The sequence below is a fragment of the Monodelphis domestica genome, chromosome 5 (genome assembly GCF_027887165.1).
Source record: "Monodelphis domestica isolate mMonDom1 chromosome 5, mMonDom1.pri, whole genome shotgun sequence".
NCBI classification, from domain to species: domain Eukaryota; kingdom Metazoa; phylum Chordata; class Mammalia; order Didelphimorphia; family Didelphidae; genus Monodelphis; species Monodelphis domestica.
Window position 1 is genome coordinate 181,957,007 of NC_077231.1, and position 16,574 is coordinate 181,973,580.

A 16,574-nucleotide genomic window follows, 5' to 3' on the forward strand; every position below is an offset into this window, starting at 1 on the left:
CCAGGGTCATCACTCTATCCACCCCCCCCCCCCGCCAGTTGGCTAAACTGGAACCCAGGTTTCCTGCCATTGTTTTAACTTCTACCCAACACTGTTTCTTTCAACTTGTCTGTTAATAGAATTATATATGTGATGCTTTTTCCTCTTCTCTCAAGCTATCTTTGACATGTTGGCAGAAAAAACATACCTTTATATTAATTAGATGATTAGATAATATTCTATGATTATTCAGAATACTGTGACACTTGGTGATGAGTAGTATGTGTTCTATTTCAACATTCAGTGTGCTCTCAATTTAAAAAAATAATTGTATAGCATTATGTTCCAATTATATTATAGGAGGAGAAGAGCTTAGGAAGTCTATCACATCCATTTCATTGGTATTGACATCCTCCTTAAGGGAAAAATTGCAATACTGAAGAGTAGAGCAACTAGAGGCATATATATATAAATGCTAGAAGAGAATAAAATGTCTGATGACATGTTTCCATTTGGATTACTGGTCTCTTTGGGGAGTAAGTCTTACAGAACCATGATTTACAAGGTGTCCCTAAAGTCTTAGTGCAGTGCTTTAATAAGACTTTTGGGACACTCTGTATTTAACATAGAAATGCTATTTTAGAATATGTCTCTCTGTGTGTTGTAGATCCAGCCCTGCCAAAATATTTGGCGATTCTAAATTGCCACTATTAATATACATGAGTTTATAGGCAGTGAAAATCTGCAAATAGCGACTGATTTTATAGTATCTTAATATCCAAAACCTGATTGGTTGGACTGAAATGTGCCACCAGACTGTCTGGTTCTGTGGCTGTACATCTTGTTGATTACAATTCTGTCAATTAAGTTCCATTCTATAAAATTAAGCTTCATAATAATCTCAAAGATTGGAATTGAGTCTATTACCTCCACTGTGGTGTTTAAAATAGTGCTATGCACCTCATAAGTGTTTTATGGAAATGAATATTGAAGGAGATGGGTATCGTATAAAATGATAGATATTAGCTAATCATGGAACAGTTAATCGACACAGATTATCCAGTTCATAGAAGTGAAGAGTCAGGGAAATTCAAATTATAGTATTTAATCAGTTCTTACCCTGTATCTAACACTGGATTTGAAGTAAAAGCGTTAAGTCCTAGTGGGAAAACAAAACAGAAACAGGTTTTGGGGGCTTGCAAGAAATGGCTTCCAGGTCTAGCACTGGCAGGTAGAAAATCTGAAATCTTAGAGTTAATCACTTGATATATCTTTGTCTTAGTTTCCATTTCTGTAAATGGGGATAACAGTACTTGCCCTCCTTCCCCCTCTTGGGGAGTTGGAAAAACAAGTGAAATATTGTATGAAAGTTCCTAGCTGTATGAACCTGGGCAAGTCACTTAGCTCCAATTGCTTAGCCCTTACCACTTTTCTGCCTTGGAGCCACAATTTAGGATTGATTGCAAAACAGAAGGGAAGGGTTAAAAAATTGTATGTAAGTAAAAAGCTGTGAAATGTTATAGAAACATGATTACTAACATAATAAAAAAGAAATATGGAACTTTGGCACTCTGTACTTCTTTAATACAGATTGCATCTTCACAGAAACATAAGCTCTCAGAACAAGATGGCAGAGGAATTCCTTTAGTTCATCCTATACCTATACCTCTAGAAGAAGCTCCCAACAAGTGGTCACCCAGCCTTGATGAAGACTTTCAACATTAGATTAAAAAAACAACTGTACGTGTGTGGGTTTGGGGAGACATGGTTAGATAATGAGTGATGTGAAGATCTATAGACTTCAATGGACTACAACATCAAAAGATCAATGATACCACAAAAATTTTAAAAAATGTTAATTTAATCTTGGGCTATATTAATGGAGACCTTTATTGAAGGCTTTCAACAAAGGCGAACCCACTGCTTCTAGAAGAAATTTATTCCATTTTGAGATAGCTCTACTTGTTTTGCTCTCCAAGTCAAGTAGACCAAGTCCAAAGACCTTTCTACATATACAGTGAGGTGGATAAATGGATAGAGCATGGGGCTTAGAGACAGGAAGGCATGAGTTCAAACTCTGCCTTAGAAAAACTTAGTAGCTATTTGACTAAGAAATCCATTTAATCTCTTTCTACCTCAGGTTCCTCATGTCTAAAATGAGGATAATAGTAGCATCCACTCCCATGTTTATTGTGAGGATAAAATGAGATGTCATTTGTAAAGAAAAAACCTCAGAGAACTTTATACATATATTTTATTATTAATAATAATAATTATTATTACATGACATTCCTTCAAATGCTTGAAGTCAGCCCTCATGTTTCTCCCAAGTCTTCTCTTCACCAGACTGAAAACTGGCAGCTTTTTTGAATAAGACCTTCTTACCAACCAGTTTATATCCTCTCTGTGATTGACCTCATTCTGTCATTGCATTCTCAGACCTGAGCATACACAACTGACATTGTGATATGGCCAGATCAGAGTCCATATGGAGCCATCAGTTGCTCTTCTTGTGCACCATAATTCTATTAATGTAGCCCAAGATTAAATTAGGGTTTTTTGTCTATTATGTCACACTGTTGACTTTTTGATCATTAGAACCTACAGATCTTTTCCACATGACTTGTTATCTAACTGTTTCTCCCCAATCTGGTACCTATGCAGTTGATTTTTTTTTTAGTCCAAATGTAGAACTTTACATTTATCTTTCTTAAATTTCATTTTTCTTTTTCTCAACCCTCCCTTTTCTTTCTCCCTTTTCCCCTTCAATAGAGCTGGGCACTGAGGTTTGAAGACAGATATAAAGGTCCTATTGATAAACTAATTATTGATTAAAAGTTACATACAACAATAATAATTTTCCTTTTGGCCACATAGTAAAGGAGCTTATAGTCATTTGGAAGAGAGAATATTTTAAAACTACCATTAAAAAAGATAACAAATTCCATGATATTCATAAGGTCATTTTGTATTCTGTTTGTAGTAATGTTGAATAAATGTTTTACAAAGCTGAAAAGTGTTAATTTAAGCATTTATCAATTTTATATTTATTAATTTTCAAAAATATTTCATCATTCTTTCACAGTAATTATAGACTTGAAGGCCCCCTTCTTGTATATACCTACTCTTTCTAGACTTCTGGCAGAACTTCTCAATCTTTCTAAAATCACCACAATGTAAAAAAAGAAAAAAAAAAGAAATTATCAGTGTAAATGATCTGCTCATGAGATACACATTTACATGTGCAGAAAACCAATGGATCTAATTGTTATTGTTTTATTTGAAACATTTTTATGATTTTGAAGAGAAACTCATCTTAGCAAAGCTGAAAACACAGTACAACTTAGTACCTAAGGAGTGTTTAAACAGGTACAGTATATGCAAAGTAGAGAACTTTCTCAAGAAGTAGAATTTTAGAGATGATTATATAATGCTACTTGGTCTCTCCCTCCTCCCTAAAGCAGAAAGACTTTAAGGATAGGGATCAGATTTTACTGGGAGAGGAAACTCCTTTTATCATCATAGGTTGGCATCTTTAATTTATACTTTGTTACCTAGAGTCCCAGAAGCCTCTAGGGTCACACAGTGTATTAGAGATGGAACTTAAATCCAGGCCAGCTTTCTATCTACTGTGCCACTCTGTCTCTAATAATATCTTTAAGCATCTTGAAAACCTATAAATGGAATATATTCTAATCATTTGAAATATGGTGGAATGGAAAGAGCACTGCCATTGAAGTTAGAAGATCTGGGTTCAGATTGTGATTGACATTTCTGTGGCCTTGGGCAAAAAATCTTAACCTCTTAGAAACTCGTTTTCCTCATCTGTAAAATTAGAGGGAATGTCTTTTGTGGTCTCTTTTACATCTAAATTGATGATCTTTTAAGTAAAAGGAATATATCAATCAATCCAAAACACTTAAGTTCCCATTATGTATCAGACTCTGGTGATACAAGTACATTAAATAAAACAGAAACAAGAAAATCTGGTGACAAAAGTAAACTTAATTTTTTTCTTCTTAGAAAAATGTGACCAAGACAATACAGAGAGAGTTACATCACCCATCAATAGTCTTTTTATACATGGAGAAATACAAGACCAATCTATCTGGGGAAATCATTCAGATGGCGATCTCATCAGAAGTAAGTAAATTATTGTCATTTTTTAAAATTTTGCTGGCAAGATAAAAATAAGGATTATTGACTCAGTTAAATAATCTTTCACATGTAAATGTGTTACTGTTATTTCCTGAAATGACTTTTATCCCAGTTTGAAAGTATGGATCAGAAACAAATATAAAAATAAGGCTAATTCCCACCCTTCCCCCAGTAAAGGAGATAGTGAGTTTACAATCCAGCATGGGATAGTCAGCCAAGGGTTACTGGAAGACTTTGGGGAGAATCCCAGTCTTTGCCTAAGTAGAAAGATTGTTTGGCTGCCCTCCTTGTTCTTAGAATTTTAAACCCTTTTAGGCGTGTGGTTTGTAGGGGTCAGGGGCATGGAAAGATAATGTTAAAGAGCTCTCACTCTATAATTCTACCATAAAGCTTTCTGTTCCCCTATGTAGGATTCCATGAAAATCATAGATCTAGAGATGGAAGGAAATCTCAGAGCTCATCTAGTCCACTTCCCTGATTTTACAGATGAATAAAATGAGCCCTAGGAAAATATACATGACTTTTCCAAATGATCAGTGACTTCCAGATATTTAGATTTGATATTCCAATATCTTACATGTCCCCCTAAAAGTCCTATTTAGTTTGTGCAACAGAACCTTCATATACATTATCTTCAACTTGGGCAATGCCTTTCAAATAAACAAACAAACCTTCTATCACTGTCCTTTAAATCCTTTTGTAAAATGATAACAAATAGTATGATTCTAGGGTACTTATTTTAAAACTCAAACAATTAAGCTAATTTTCTTTAGGAGATTTTTTTGAGAGAATTTTATGACACCTCATGAGAAAATTAGAAACATTCTGGATTATTACAATTTAAGAGTAAGAATCATTACTGTTTATGAAACTGGTCTTGAGCTTAAATTTCAAAATCTAAAAGCAAACAGATTTTTCTTGGCCACCACACAGATAGATTTGTGGCTGCAGTGATGGCCAATTAATTTTCTAGGGAAAGTAGGGGAGGCATTTGACAGTAATCTGAACTGCATAAGACAAATCATTGGTTCTGCCAAAGGAGTTTTCTCTGATCCACACCGGAGAAGGCAAACTACTTGGATCTTCTATGTTCTAAGAGGGAAATGAAAATCAGTATGTCTTGTGATTTTATTTGCTAAATTAAAGTGAATCATAAGTAATGTATTTTTCACGTACTTGAAAGTCTACATAGAGATTCTATAATAGTCAAGATTTAAGTAGTGTGTATTCAACTTTTCTAGTTAATTTTCTGCTGTGGTAAAAAATGAAAATTACTTCATTCTGAAGACCTTAAGTAGAACAATGTTTAATTTTTAAAAATTTGTTGGTTGTGTTTTTGTTGTTTTTGTCCAAATCAAGATTTTATTTGAGGGTTATAAAAATAGTGATTATTGGTTCTAAAAATACTCTAGAATGTTTCTAATTAGCTCTTGAGGTGTCTTAAAGCTTTCTTATTAGTGTGGGGAACTCTCATTGTAGAAACTCCCACCATCTGATACATGTCAACAATTCATCTTTAGTGTTATAGTTTTAGAGAGTTGCCTGGGGCATGCAGAGTTTAACTCATAGAGTCACAAATTTAGAATTAATTTTAGAGGCCCTACAATTCCTCCCTATTCATTTTATATATGGGGAAACTGAGTCACAAAGTCACAAAGGGGTTAACTAATTTGCCCATATTCATACAGCTAGCATATGACAAAATCTTCTTGACTGCAGACCCTTTCCTCCATCTGTTATGTTTTGCTGCCTCTTTTAAATCATTATGTTCCTTAAAATAGTCTACATCCAATGAACTATAAGCATCCAATACTTTGTTCCACATTTCTATTGTTGGGAGACAGTTGAACAACTAGACTTAGATTTTATTACTTAATCTATTTGACCAAAGCTGAATAATAGCAATCTAGAAGTTTCTATTTTGCAAAGAAGAGTAGAGGAAAGAAGTGGGGTTAAAGGGACCTAAGGAATTTGGGAGATCAGATGAAAGTGATACAAAATTGCAGAAAGGGCGGAATGGGGGATTTAGTCTTTGAAGAACTCTACTCCAAGTGCTTTGAAGTAAAAGAATTGTATATTTTTTTTCAGGCTAATAATGATCTGTGTTCTTGCTTTCTTTCCCCAAAGCTCTAACTTAAACACTAAACACTAAACTAACACTAAAACTTTGTAGTACAGATCTTGCCCTTTTCATAGGGACATTATGAGTGGAAAGTGCTTTGTCAACATTACCTGTTATATAAATGTGAGTTATCATTACATGAAGCTTTTTTCTCTTTTGTGTAAAAGATAAAGGTTGGCCTAACCATATTGGAGCAGTGTTTCAGTTAGGAAGCACAGGTAGATTTGCAATTCCCATCTAATAGATGGTTCTTGGGGAAAGTTGAGTGTTGAATAACAACAGAACGTATCCCCAATTTATCAGACTTATCTCTTGCTTGTACATAATTTTTGCTTGTTCTCTCTTTTGTTTTAGATTTTGAGCTTCTTGAGGTCAGAGATTAGTTCTTACTTTCTTTGAATCCCTAGCATTTAGCACAATGCTGGGCATATAGTAGATGCTTAATAAATGAGTGTTAACTGGCAAAGATGATAGGAACTGTCACCAGAAAGTTACAAGGGTACTACTCTCTGAATTGCAAGGTGGAGTAGCTGACAAATATATATTTTTTAATTATCTTGGGGCAGCTGGGTGGGTCAGTGAATAGAGAGCCAGAGGTGGCATGGGATGGACCTGGGTTCAAATATGATCTTAGATACTTTCCTAGCTTTATGTTTCCTGCATGAGTTGCTTAACTCCTATTGCCTACCTCTTACCACTCTTCTGCCTTAGAACTAATAGACAGATGGTAAGGGTTTAAAAAAAAAATCCTCTTGTTGCTCTTTTTCTTGATCTCAATTGTTCATACATGAGTGATAATGTATGTATGCTCCATTTTCACAGTTCCCAACACAGCAACCTAGTACCCTATAATAAAGTCTTATCTTTTCTTTAGACCCTTACCTTCTCTTTTAGAATTAATACTGTGTATTGGATCCAAGGCAGAAGAGCAGCAAGGGCTAACTAAGCAATGAGGGTAAAGTGATGTGTCCAAGGTCACACAACTAGGACGGGGCTGAAACTGGTATTTGAATCTGGGACTTCTTATCCCTAGACCTGGCTCTCCATTCACAGAGCTGCTTCCACTCCAATCAGAGTAACTTTACAAATTTAATATTACCGCTTGCTTTTCCTTTTTTTTTTCCTTACTCCCCAAAACTCGAATGCACTTTTTACCCTAAGATTCCAAAGAAATGGTTGCTTAAAAGTGACTCCTCTTCTTTTGACCTTTAGCATCCAGAATTGCTGGCTGTCCCTGAACAACATAGCGTCTCTCTCAACGGAGCAGTCAGGGAGCGTGTATCCCTCTTCCTTCTAGCTTCTAGCACGTTGTTAAGGGCCCAATAAATCTTTTACAACAATAATAGACCCTGGAAAGAGGGCTTTGGCTCGCTGCTTGCTCCAGGAGAAGAGGAGGAGGAGGAGGAGGAGGAGGAGGAGGAGGGAGCAGGGAGCGCATCTGCAGTGAGTCAGGACGGAGTTGGCTCCCCTTTTCGGGAGCCTGGTGGTGGCTCCCTGAGTACAGAGGGGCGGACAGCTGGCTCTCACAGAATTGGTTCTAGCGCTCCCGCCACGGGGCTGGGGTAGCTGGCTGGTGGGGTCATCCGAAAGAGAAACGGGCTACAGTGTGGGAACATTTTCAAATGAACTACCCACTCAATTTTCCTTGCTGCCATGGAATCGGTACAGACAGCTGCAGAGCGAGGAGTTCTTTCCCACTGGTTGACAGAGTAGTTCCTCTCTCTTCTTTCCTTTGAGGGGTGCTTAGTGAGGGCTGGCAGCTTACCTCTCCATTCCCCCAGATGCTGGCTGCCCTCCTCGTTAGACTCCTTTAGGAGATAATTTATATAACGGACTGTTAGCCTCCTGTGCTATGGTGTTTTTGATTTACTTTTCTCAGAACTGAGCGCTGGAAAGTCAAGGGAGTGGTCGCTTTGGAAATTGTTCTCTAATTAAAGGGTGTACCTCTGAGGCTGCACAAGCTGAACTTTTCCCAAATTGTTCTGTCAACTCTAACCTTGACCCATATGGACCACCCACTTGCGGGTCATGATTGGTTCATACAGATGCATAGAGGGCTCACCTCTGGGGTGATACCAATTGCTGTAGATTAGAATTAGGAACCACTGTGGTAATAAAATCTATGGAAAGTTTTTACTAATCAGTATGGTTTATGTTGAAAAATGACTCTCTCTGTCTCTACTCAAATTGAGAAAGATTTTCTTAGCAAATTAGGGAAGAATTAAAAATATAATAGAGTTTTTGTTTGGAAGTCTTGTATATTGAAAGCACTTTAGCATTAATGATTTCAGTACATCTTGTATCTAAGAGAAAATGTTTTTATTTTCCTTTCAATCCGAAACTAGTATTTCACTTTAGAGGTTTTGTAAAGTTGTTATTTTTAGTTACAATATACCAGAACAAAGGCAAAAATAACTTGACACACATGAAAACTTCAACATTTTTTCTTTTGAGTTACATAGCCTATTTATGTATGCTGTTTATCTGAAATGTAGTTTTGTCTCTTTTTAATGATTGCTTTTTTTCTTGGGTAAAATAGATGTTGTGGTGTGATGCCCATTTCAATTACTGCTAATTTTTCTAGTTATCCCATATGCATCAACTGCTAATTGGATAGCTAACCCTGCTTTTTAAAATTAGAATAGAGTTGGAATAAGAGTAATGTTTTGATCTTGATCTTTTGGGGGATTACTTCTATTCTTACACATATACACATTAATGCACATTCATGTCTTCTGCATTTGGGTCGTTTTTTGTACAGGCCAGTGATTTCAGTGGTAGAGAGAACTCCCAGTATGGCTGGGGTGGAGGGATAACAAATATTATCAAGTGCCTACTATGTGCCATGTACTGTGCTAAGTACTTTATAAATATTATCTCATTTTATCCTCACAACAATTAAGTGCTATTATTACCCCATTTAATGGATGAGACTTAAGTACAGAAATAAAATCAGTAACCTTCCCTAGGACACACATTCAGTTAGTGTCTGAGGCCTGACTTAATCTTATGCGTTTCTGACTCCAGGCTCATCACTCTATCTCCTTCTCTACTACTTATAGGCTAGAATAAGGAATACTGAAGTGTTAAGTGTCTTGCTTGGGTCCTGTAGCTATTATGTGTCAATGGCAGATTTTGACCCATATCTTCCTGCCTACACCATCCTGCCTCTTGGAACAGACTCTATCATCCTAATAATGTACTCTAAGGAGAGATGGCTTTTATTTTTTTTCTCTTTTATTAAAGTGCCTCAAGTCTCTATTGTAGTCTTTTTTAAATGAAAATTTACACTGTTTACTGTGTCTTTGGACATTTTCTTTATACAAATGACTTCTAATTCTAAATGTCATCCCTTTTTTCCAAGATGCTTCTTTAGATTCTCTTCTGATGGAATTCTTGTTAGGTTCAACAGTTGAGTTCAATTAGTTCTCTCCTTGGTGATTTTTACAGAATTCCCATGTTTTAAAACTGAGAAAGTCAACATGCTATACTTAGATTGTAATCTCTATTCTATTTAACCTTCTTCCCCCTTTTTCTTATGGAGTTTTGCTATTTTATTTAAGGCACTTAATTTCCAACAGAATGTCATCCATCCTCTGACACTAATTCTGAATTGCCCTAAATTTATGAAGCTATTGTATAATGGTGTTTGTTTGTTGTTGTTTTTTTAATTACTGAACCACATGAAGTTTTTCTCACAGCATTTTCTCTTAAGGAGTTGTTCTAGTTAGATTTGCTTTATTAATTGAAAATTCTGTTATTCCTTTCATCCTCCCTTGCCAGATGACCATTGGATCCCTCAGTAATGAAACTCATGTCAAAACATTGTTGAACAATTGCTTTATATAAATCTTCAAGAGTAAGACAGGTTGCTGGTTTTGTTAATCATGTGTATGATTTTTTTTTTTTGTGCTGGAAATTATTGTATGGAAATTGTGCTTTCTTGCTATAAACCTCAATTTATAGGAAGGCTCATTTGAATTTCTCTCAGAAATCTTTATCGAGGGGTCAACTGGGTAGCTCAGTGGATTGAGAGCCAGGTCTAGAGTTGGGAGGTCCTAGGTTCAAATCTGGTCTCAGATGCTTCCCATCTGTGTGACCCGGGGCAAGTCACTTAACCCCCATTGCCTAGATCTTACCACTCTTCTGCCTCCAAGACAGAAGCTAAGGTTTTTTACTAAAAAAAAAGAAATCTTATCGATGCCTTTTTTCTTCACTATAGTTATTTTACTCCTCTTAAGACAAAGAAACACAATTAAGCAAAAAATTCAACTTACTGACCAATATATAAAACACAATATTTTGTCCTAGTAGTCTTCTGCCTCTCAATATATATTTCATTAGCTATGAGTTTAGGACAGAGGTGTCAAATCCAGAGAACCATTTCTATTTGAATTTGATACCTCTGCTCTAGGACATTCATTGGTTTTTCAATTACTCAGAATTTACTTCATTTCAAATATATTTTCTTATAAATTGGTATAGTCATTGTATATATTGTCTTGGTTCTGCTTATTTAATTCTACATCAGTTAATAAGGATCTTCCCAAGGTTTCTATGCATTCCTCTTATAGGTCATTCTTTAATGTGTAAGGATGTTTATTCCCTTTTTAGTTTTTTTTTAGGCATTCCTCCATCAATAGGTATCCACTTTGTTTGGCATTCATTAGTACCATGAAGAGTGATTATTTTGGTATAATGGATCTTTGTTTCTTTTTTTTTAACCTCCATAGGGATATATGATCAGTAGTGAGATAGCAACATCAGAGTTACTCAATTTTCCTGAAAATTTTCCAAATGTAGATCCAGAACAATTGTAATATTTTCAACCTCTTCCAAAAGGGTGCCTATCAATATTTCTGCATATTAGAAGAGATTTACAGCAAATATTAATTGCTTTCCTATATAGCTGTTTTTTTCAATATGCTTAAAAAGAAAAGATGATGATGGAAGAAAGATGAGGGTTGGGGGGAAAGAGTAGGAAGAAAAATATTTTGCCTTGCCTCACTAATCCTGTTGCAAAAATAGAAGAAGGTAGGTCTTCAGGTTTACTTCTTTCTTATCCTCTCTTCTGCACTTTAACATCCCTCTTCCTCACCCTTAATAATCGAGTAATCCAAAATATGTGGAAAGATTTTAATATCACTTTCAAGTAGACATGTTTTGATTTTTTTAAAGATTCTGAACCTAAACTGCATTTTTGTGTGAGTGTGAACTTAAAAATGGTCTCTGATGCCTACTAATTGTGTTAAAAGTCATATGCTAATAGGGCAGCTAGATGGCACAGTGGGTAAATTGCCAGGCCTGGAGTCAGGAAGACACGAGTTCAAATTGGCCTCATCAGTTTCCTCATCTATAAAATGAGCCAGAGAAAGAAATGGCAAGCCACTGGATTCCTTTGCCTTAAACCCCACCCCCACCAAGAGTTAGGGCAGGAAAACAACTAAACAATAACAAAACTATGCTAATGCTTAATAAAACTTTGTTTTGGAATTTGTTGGGAAGAACTTGAGCACTTGCTACTTTAATGGAAAAACAGGAATGGTTTTAGTGTGCTGTAAAACAGTTTTTTGATGGATATCAAAAATATTTTATTTAGAACTTTTGATATTAGGCTTTAAGGTATACAAATGTGCCAGTGAAAATCTTTATTTTTGCCTATTGATGTTAAACTAAGTACTCTACAAATACTTGTATTTACCACTGCCCTAATGATTCATTTTTTTCCTTCTCTTTTGTTTGTCCACCCACTGCTCCTTTTTGCAAGGATGATCTTTAGGGTTTTTTTCCTCCTTAAATGTTTCCAGCTGTTAATTTTCCAACACCTCTTTCCCCTTCTTTCTACCCTCCCTATCTAACTTCCCCTCCTTTCCTTTCTCCTTCTTATATTTTTGTAATCCTACTGTGTGTTTATTTAAAATTGTTTAGTTCAGCAGATGTACAGGGGATGAAATTCATTGCTATTTTGAAAACTTTTTAAAGTAATTAGTTTGTTCCAGTATTTAACTTTGCTTGTCTGGATTTGTAAACTTGACTTTGCCTCAGGAATGTAATTGGTTGTGAAATGGTAAGCTGTATACAACCTAACCTGGCAAAAGATAGTGGTTCTTAGTAAAGGGTCCCTACCGAGGAATGTTTTGGGGTCACTTGCAGCATTTTTATCCCCCCATGCCATCTTGCTTAGAAAAAAAAGATCCTCTACTATAAAGCTTCATGAATATCCCAATTAACATCCAAATTAAGGGCAATTGTTTTTAGTTTAACTCATCACACATTTTCTGACATCTGTGAAGACCTTCATTGAAATCCCGCTCTGATGTCACATTCTACATGAAGGTGAACCTGTATTCTTTTTAAAAACTTAAAATTTATTGATCTTGTTTTAATATGATCATAATTTCTCAATATAAGCCCCTCAAATGAAGTGAGCCATATCTTATAACAATTTTTCTAAAAAGCAACTGATCAAAACTAAGATATCAACCTAGTCTAGTAACATATGAATTGTTATACCTTCATGTTGTCCCAACCTTAGCAAAGTAGAGAAAGAGGATCATTTTCACATTCATTCAGGGTGTTTAGTTTCATTTGTTGTTGTTTCTATTTACATTGTTGAAGTCATCTGCATTTTTAAAGTTGTCTCAGAAGAAGTCAAACTCTAAAGGCTTTATGTATTTGACAGGTTGTATGTCTTATTGTCTGAGAACCACTTAGCCCAGATAAAGGCAGAAAAGGGGCATCAGTAAAAATTTCAATAAGAGGATATGTTTTTTGACTGTGACAATTCATGAAACATGGAGTAGTTTCCATCCTCACTTCTGGAGGGAATACAAACATTGATGAAATCATGGGCCTTTATAAATATGTGCAAAGCTGTGTTAAGGAAGTGGAAAGGGAGGAAGGAAAGAAGGAAGGAAGGAAGACAAGAAGGAAGGAAGGAAAACAGGAAGGAAAGAAAAGCATTAGGTAGAAGTACGTGAATAACTATACTGGAAAATAGAACCTGAAAAATGCACAGGAGGTATAGTGCTTTTCAGAGAGCAAGAAAGAAAAGATTTCCAGCTTGGAAGGCTCTCAGAAAGCCTCATAGAAGAGATAGCACTTGAGTTGGGTTTTGAAGAATTTGTGCCTCAGGTTTTGTTTAGTTGTTCATTCATATGTGACTCTTTATGACCCCATGGACTATTTTTTTCCATAGTGTTTTCTTGGCAAAGATATCCAGTGGTTTGCCATTTCCTTCTCCAGTTCATTTTATAGATGAGGAAACTGATGAGACCAAACTTGAACTCATGTCTTCCCGACTCCAGGCCTGGCAGTTGACCAACTGTGCCACTTACCTTCCCCCTACGCCTCAAGTATCCTTCTTTTATTATCTCCCTTAAATGAACACACTCATAGCTATCAGTCTGTCATGTACTATTCTGTTTATATCAGTATCTTATTTTTTCCCTAACCTAGAGGTTTCCAACCTAATCTTCATGAGGACTTATTTTTGATATCCTCAAAATGTTATAACCAGTGACAAGGGGACGTAGATTATACTGACAGTATAAACCATTGTCACTATTTTGGGAAGGGGATGGCATAGGAAAATAAGAAGATCTTGACTGCCTTCACTTTCCTGGTATGCATCCTTGCCAACCAGGGAGAGAGATATTAGTGGTAATAACCAATTGTACTGATGCCCTTGAGCTACAGGGAAGATGGACATGTCAGGGAAGCTGGTTTGGAGATCAAACAGGCAAGAATTCATGATTGACTGGTAGATCTCAATTAAGGGTTGGAGAAGACTGCTCTAATTTGTAAAGGTTCTCAGTCTTCTTGTCCCTGGTGCCACACACACTTTGAATTCAGGTATAAAGTTTGTAGAACATTTAATATAGAATGAGCTTTGCAGTATAATACAGTCAAAACACACATTTAAAACATTGGCTCCTAAAAGTTATCTGTGTTGATCCTTCTGGGGAATCTCTTTAGAATACTTTGAGATTCTGGTATTAGAGGGTGAAAATTGCATTAAGTGTGTCATAGAATGTGCCTGGGAAATAAGTGGGTGGAAAAATTTTCTCCGTTTTGGAACATTATTTAATTAAATACATTTTCTCTGGTACTTTGAGACCTTGGCATCGTGAAATTTAAGAAACAAAGTAAGATTCCCACAGATTCAAATTGTCATAAATAATTGATTAATACCAATGCAATCATAATAAGATTAAATGAAGTCTGTGCTTTCAAGCATTCGTTGCTGTCCATCATTCTCCATCTTTAATATTCTCCCTTTTATAATGTAACATCTATGTAGGGGTCCTCCTTTGGGGATTAAAAGCTGCATTTTTTACAGTTTTTCTCACATCCCTTTAAGCATCCTAGAGAACAACCATAATGGATACCTTTAGAAACAAAGTACTATTGAGTACTTCTTGTCCTCTTCTTAGCTTCCAAGAGTTCACTGGTCATATTGCTATCACCATTTTTCTACACCAAATATTTTATTTTCTAATTAAATACTTTTATATATTAAGAGATGGTTCTGTATTGTGGGGATGGAACAGAATTTGGACTATTGATTTTATTGGAGTAGGGGATTTCTGATGAGGACACTCCTGGTACCAATGCGTATTGGCATTCAGTCTACAATGTAAACTTCTGGAGAAGTCCTGGGAACACTATAAATGTTCCAGGTAAGTTGGGTAGGATCATGGCCAGCGCATGTCAGGTAGGACTTGAACCCTAGAATTCAGAAATGTTAGCCATTCTTTTCTACTTCAATGAGATCAAGACTACAAATGGGCTATTAAAATTTTTGTATTTAGAACATTTCTGGTTTGACTAAATTTTTTAGCTTTAACTTTTTATAGGGACATGAGACCATAAATTATGGGAGTGAAGAGGTCAGTGCTAGTCCAAACACCTCATTTTACAGATGAATAAACTGAGCCCCAAAGAAAGTCAGTGAGTTTCTTGAGGCAGCATAGGTGGTAAAGGTAAAATTTTAACTTAAACCAGGTTCTTTGATTGCTAGAGCTGCACTCTTTCCTCTTTACCTATATTTTGATTAAAATTGTATTTTTTATACATTAAAAATTTTATTTAAAATTTTACATATAAAATATTCTCATATATATCATTTAAATAAAATTGGTGAAAAATTAAGTAATTTTTGAAGTAAATAGTGTACTTTTTAGGTTAAAAAAGTAAATAAGCAATGCATATAATATTCCTAAGGGATGATTCTTCAATACATTTTTTACAAAGATATATTACTATCATAATAACTTCCCTCCAACAAAATGGCATAATGAATGAGAAAGAGTAAAAATCAATTTTCAAAAAAATATGAAAGCATCTACTATATTCAAGACACTATATACTAAGCCCTGCCAATACAAGAAGTGGCAGAACATAGTTCCTGCCCTAAAGGAGTTTACATTCTAAAGGGGGAGACAACTTGCAAACAAATCAAACTATAAACAGGAAAAATATGGAATAAAGGAGAGAAAGCACTGGAATTAAGAGAGATAGAGGAAGGCTTCCTACAGGAGGCAGGATTTTAGTTGGAACTTCAAGGAAGTCAGGGAGTTCCATTGTTGGAGTGGAAGAGGGAGAGTGTTCCAAGTATAGGGAACAGTCAGAGAAAATGCCTGGAGCCTAAAGATGGAATGTCTTGTTCATGCAATAGCCAGGAGGCCAGTGTTACTGGATCAAAAAATATATGTTTGGGGAATAGGGTAGAAGAAGACTAGAAAGGTAGATCAGGATTAGGTTATAAAAGAGGTTAGGTTATAGCAGAGCATTTGGTATTTATCCCTGGAGACAATAGGAAGCCACTGGTGTTTATTGAATGGGGGGTATTAGAGGCATGGTGACTGACACAGCTGGACATATGTTTTAGGAAAAAATCACTTTAGTGGCTGAATGGAGGTTGTTTTGGAGTGGGCAGACACTTAAGGCAGACAGACCCACCTGCAGCCTATTGCAATAATCAAGGCATCAGGAGGTCAGGGGTTTGCACCTGAGTGGTGGCAGTGTCAGAGAAGAGAAGGAGGAATATTGGAGAGAAATTGCAAAGGAAAAAAAAAAGCTCAGACAGGGTAGGAGTGGTGAGAGAGAGTGAGAAATCCAAAATGCCTCCTAGATTTGGGGTCACAGGGTCTAGAATGGTATTGTTTCTTTCCTTAAAGCAAGAGTTCTTAAACTGGGGCCCTGGGTTTGGTTTTTTAAAAAATATGTATTTTATTAATAAGCTATTTCAATATACTTTTCTTCCTTTGTTACTTTATGTATTTTAAAATATAATTCTGAGAATAGTTTGTTA

General features: G+C 35.8%; 1 protein-coding gene across 2 annotated transcripts in view; it reads left to right on the forward strand.

The window, feature by feature from the left end:
* Positions 1-16,574, forward strand: part of MDFIC (MyoD family inhibitor domain containing) — a 120,022-nt gene that overhangs the window by 21,469 nt on the left and 81,979 nt on the right. For both annotated transcript variants that reach the window (XM_007504172.3, XM_007504173.3), the window contains exon 3: positions 4,003-4,122. In XM_007504172.3, coding sequence (XP_007504234.2) covers positions 4,003-4,122 — 120 coding nt within the window. The remainder of the gene's footprint in view (positions 1-4,002; positions 4,123-16,574) is intronic.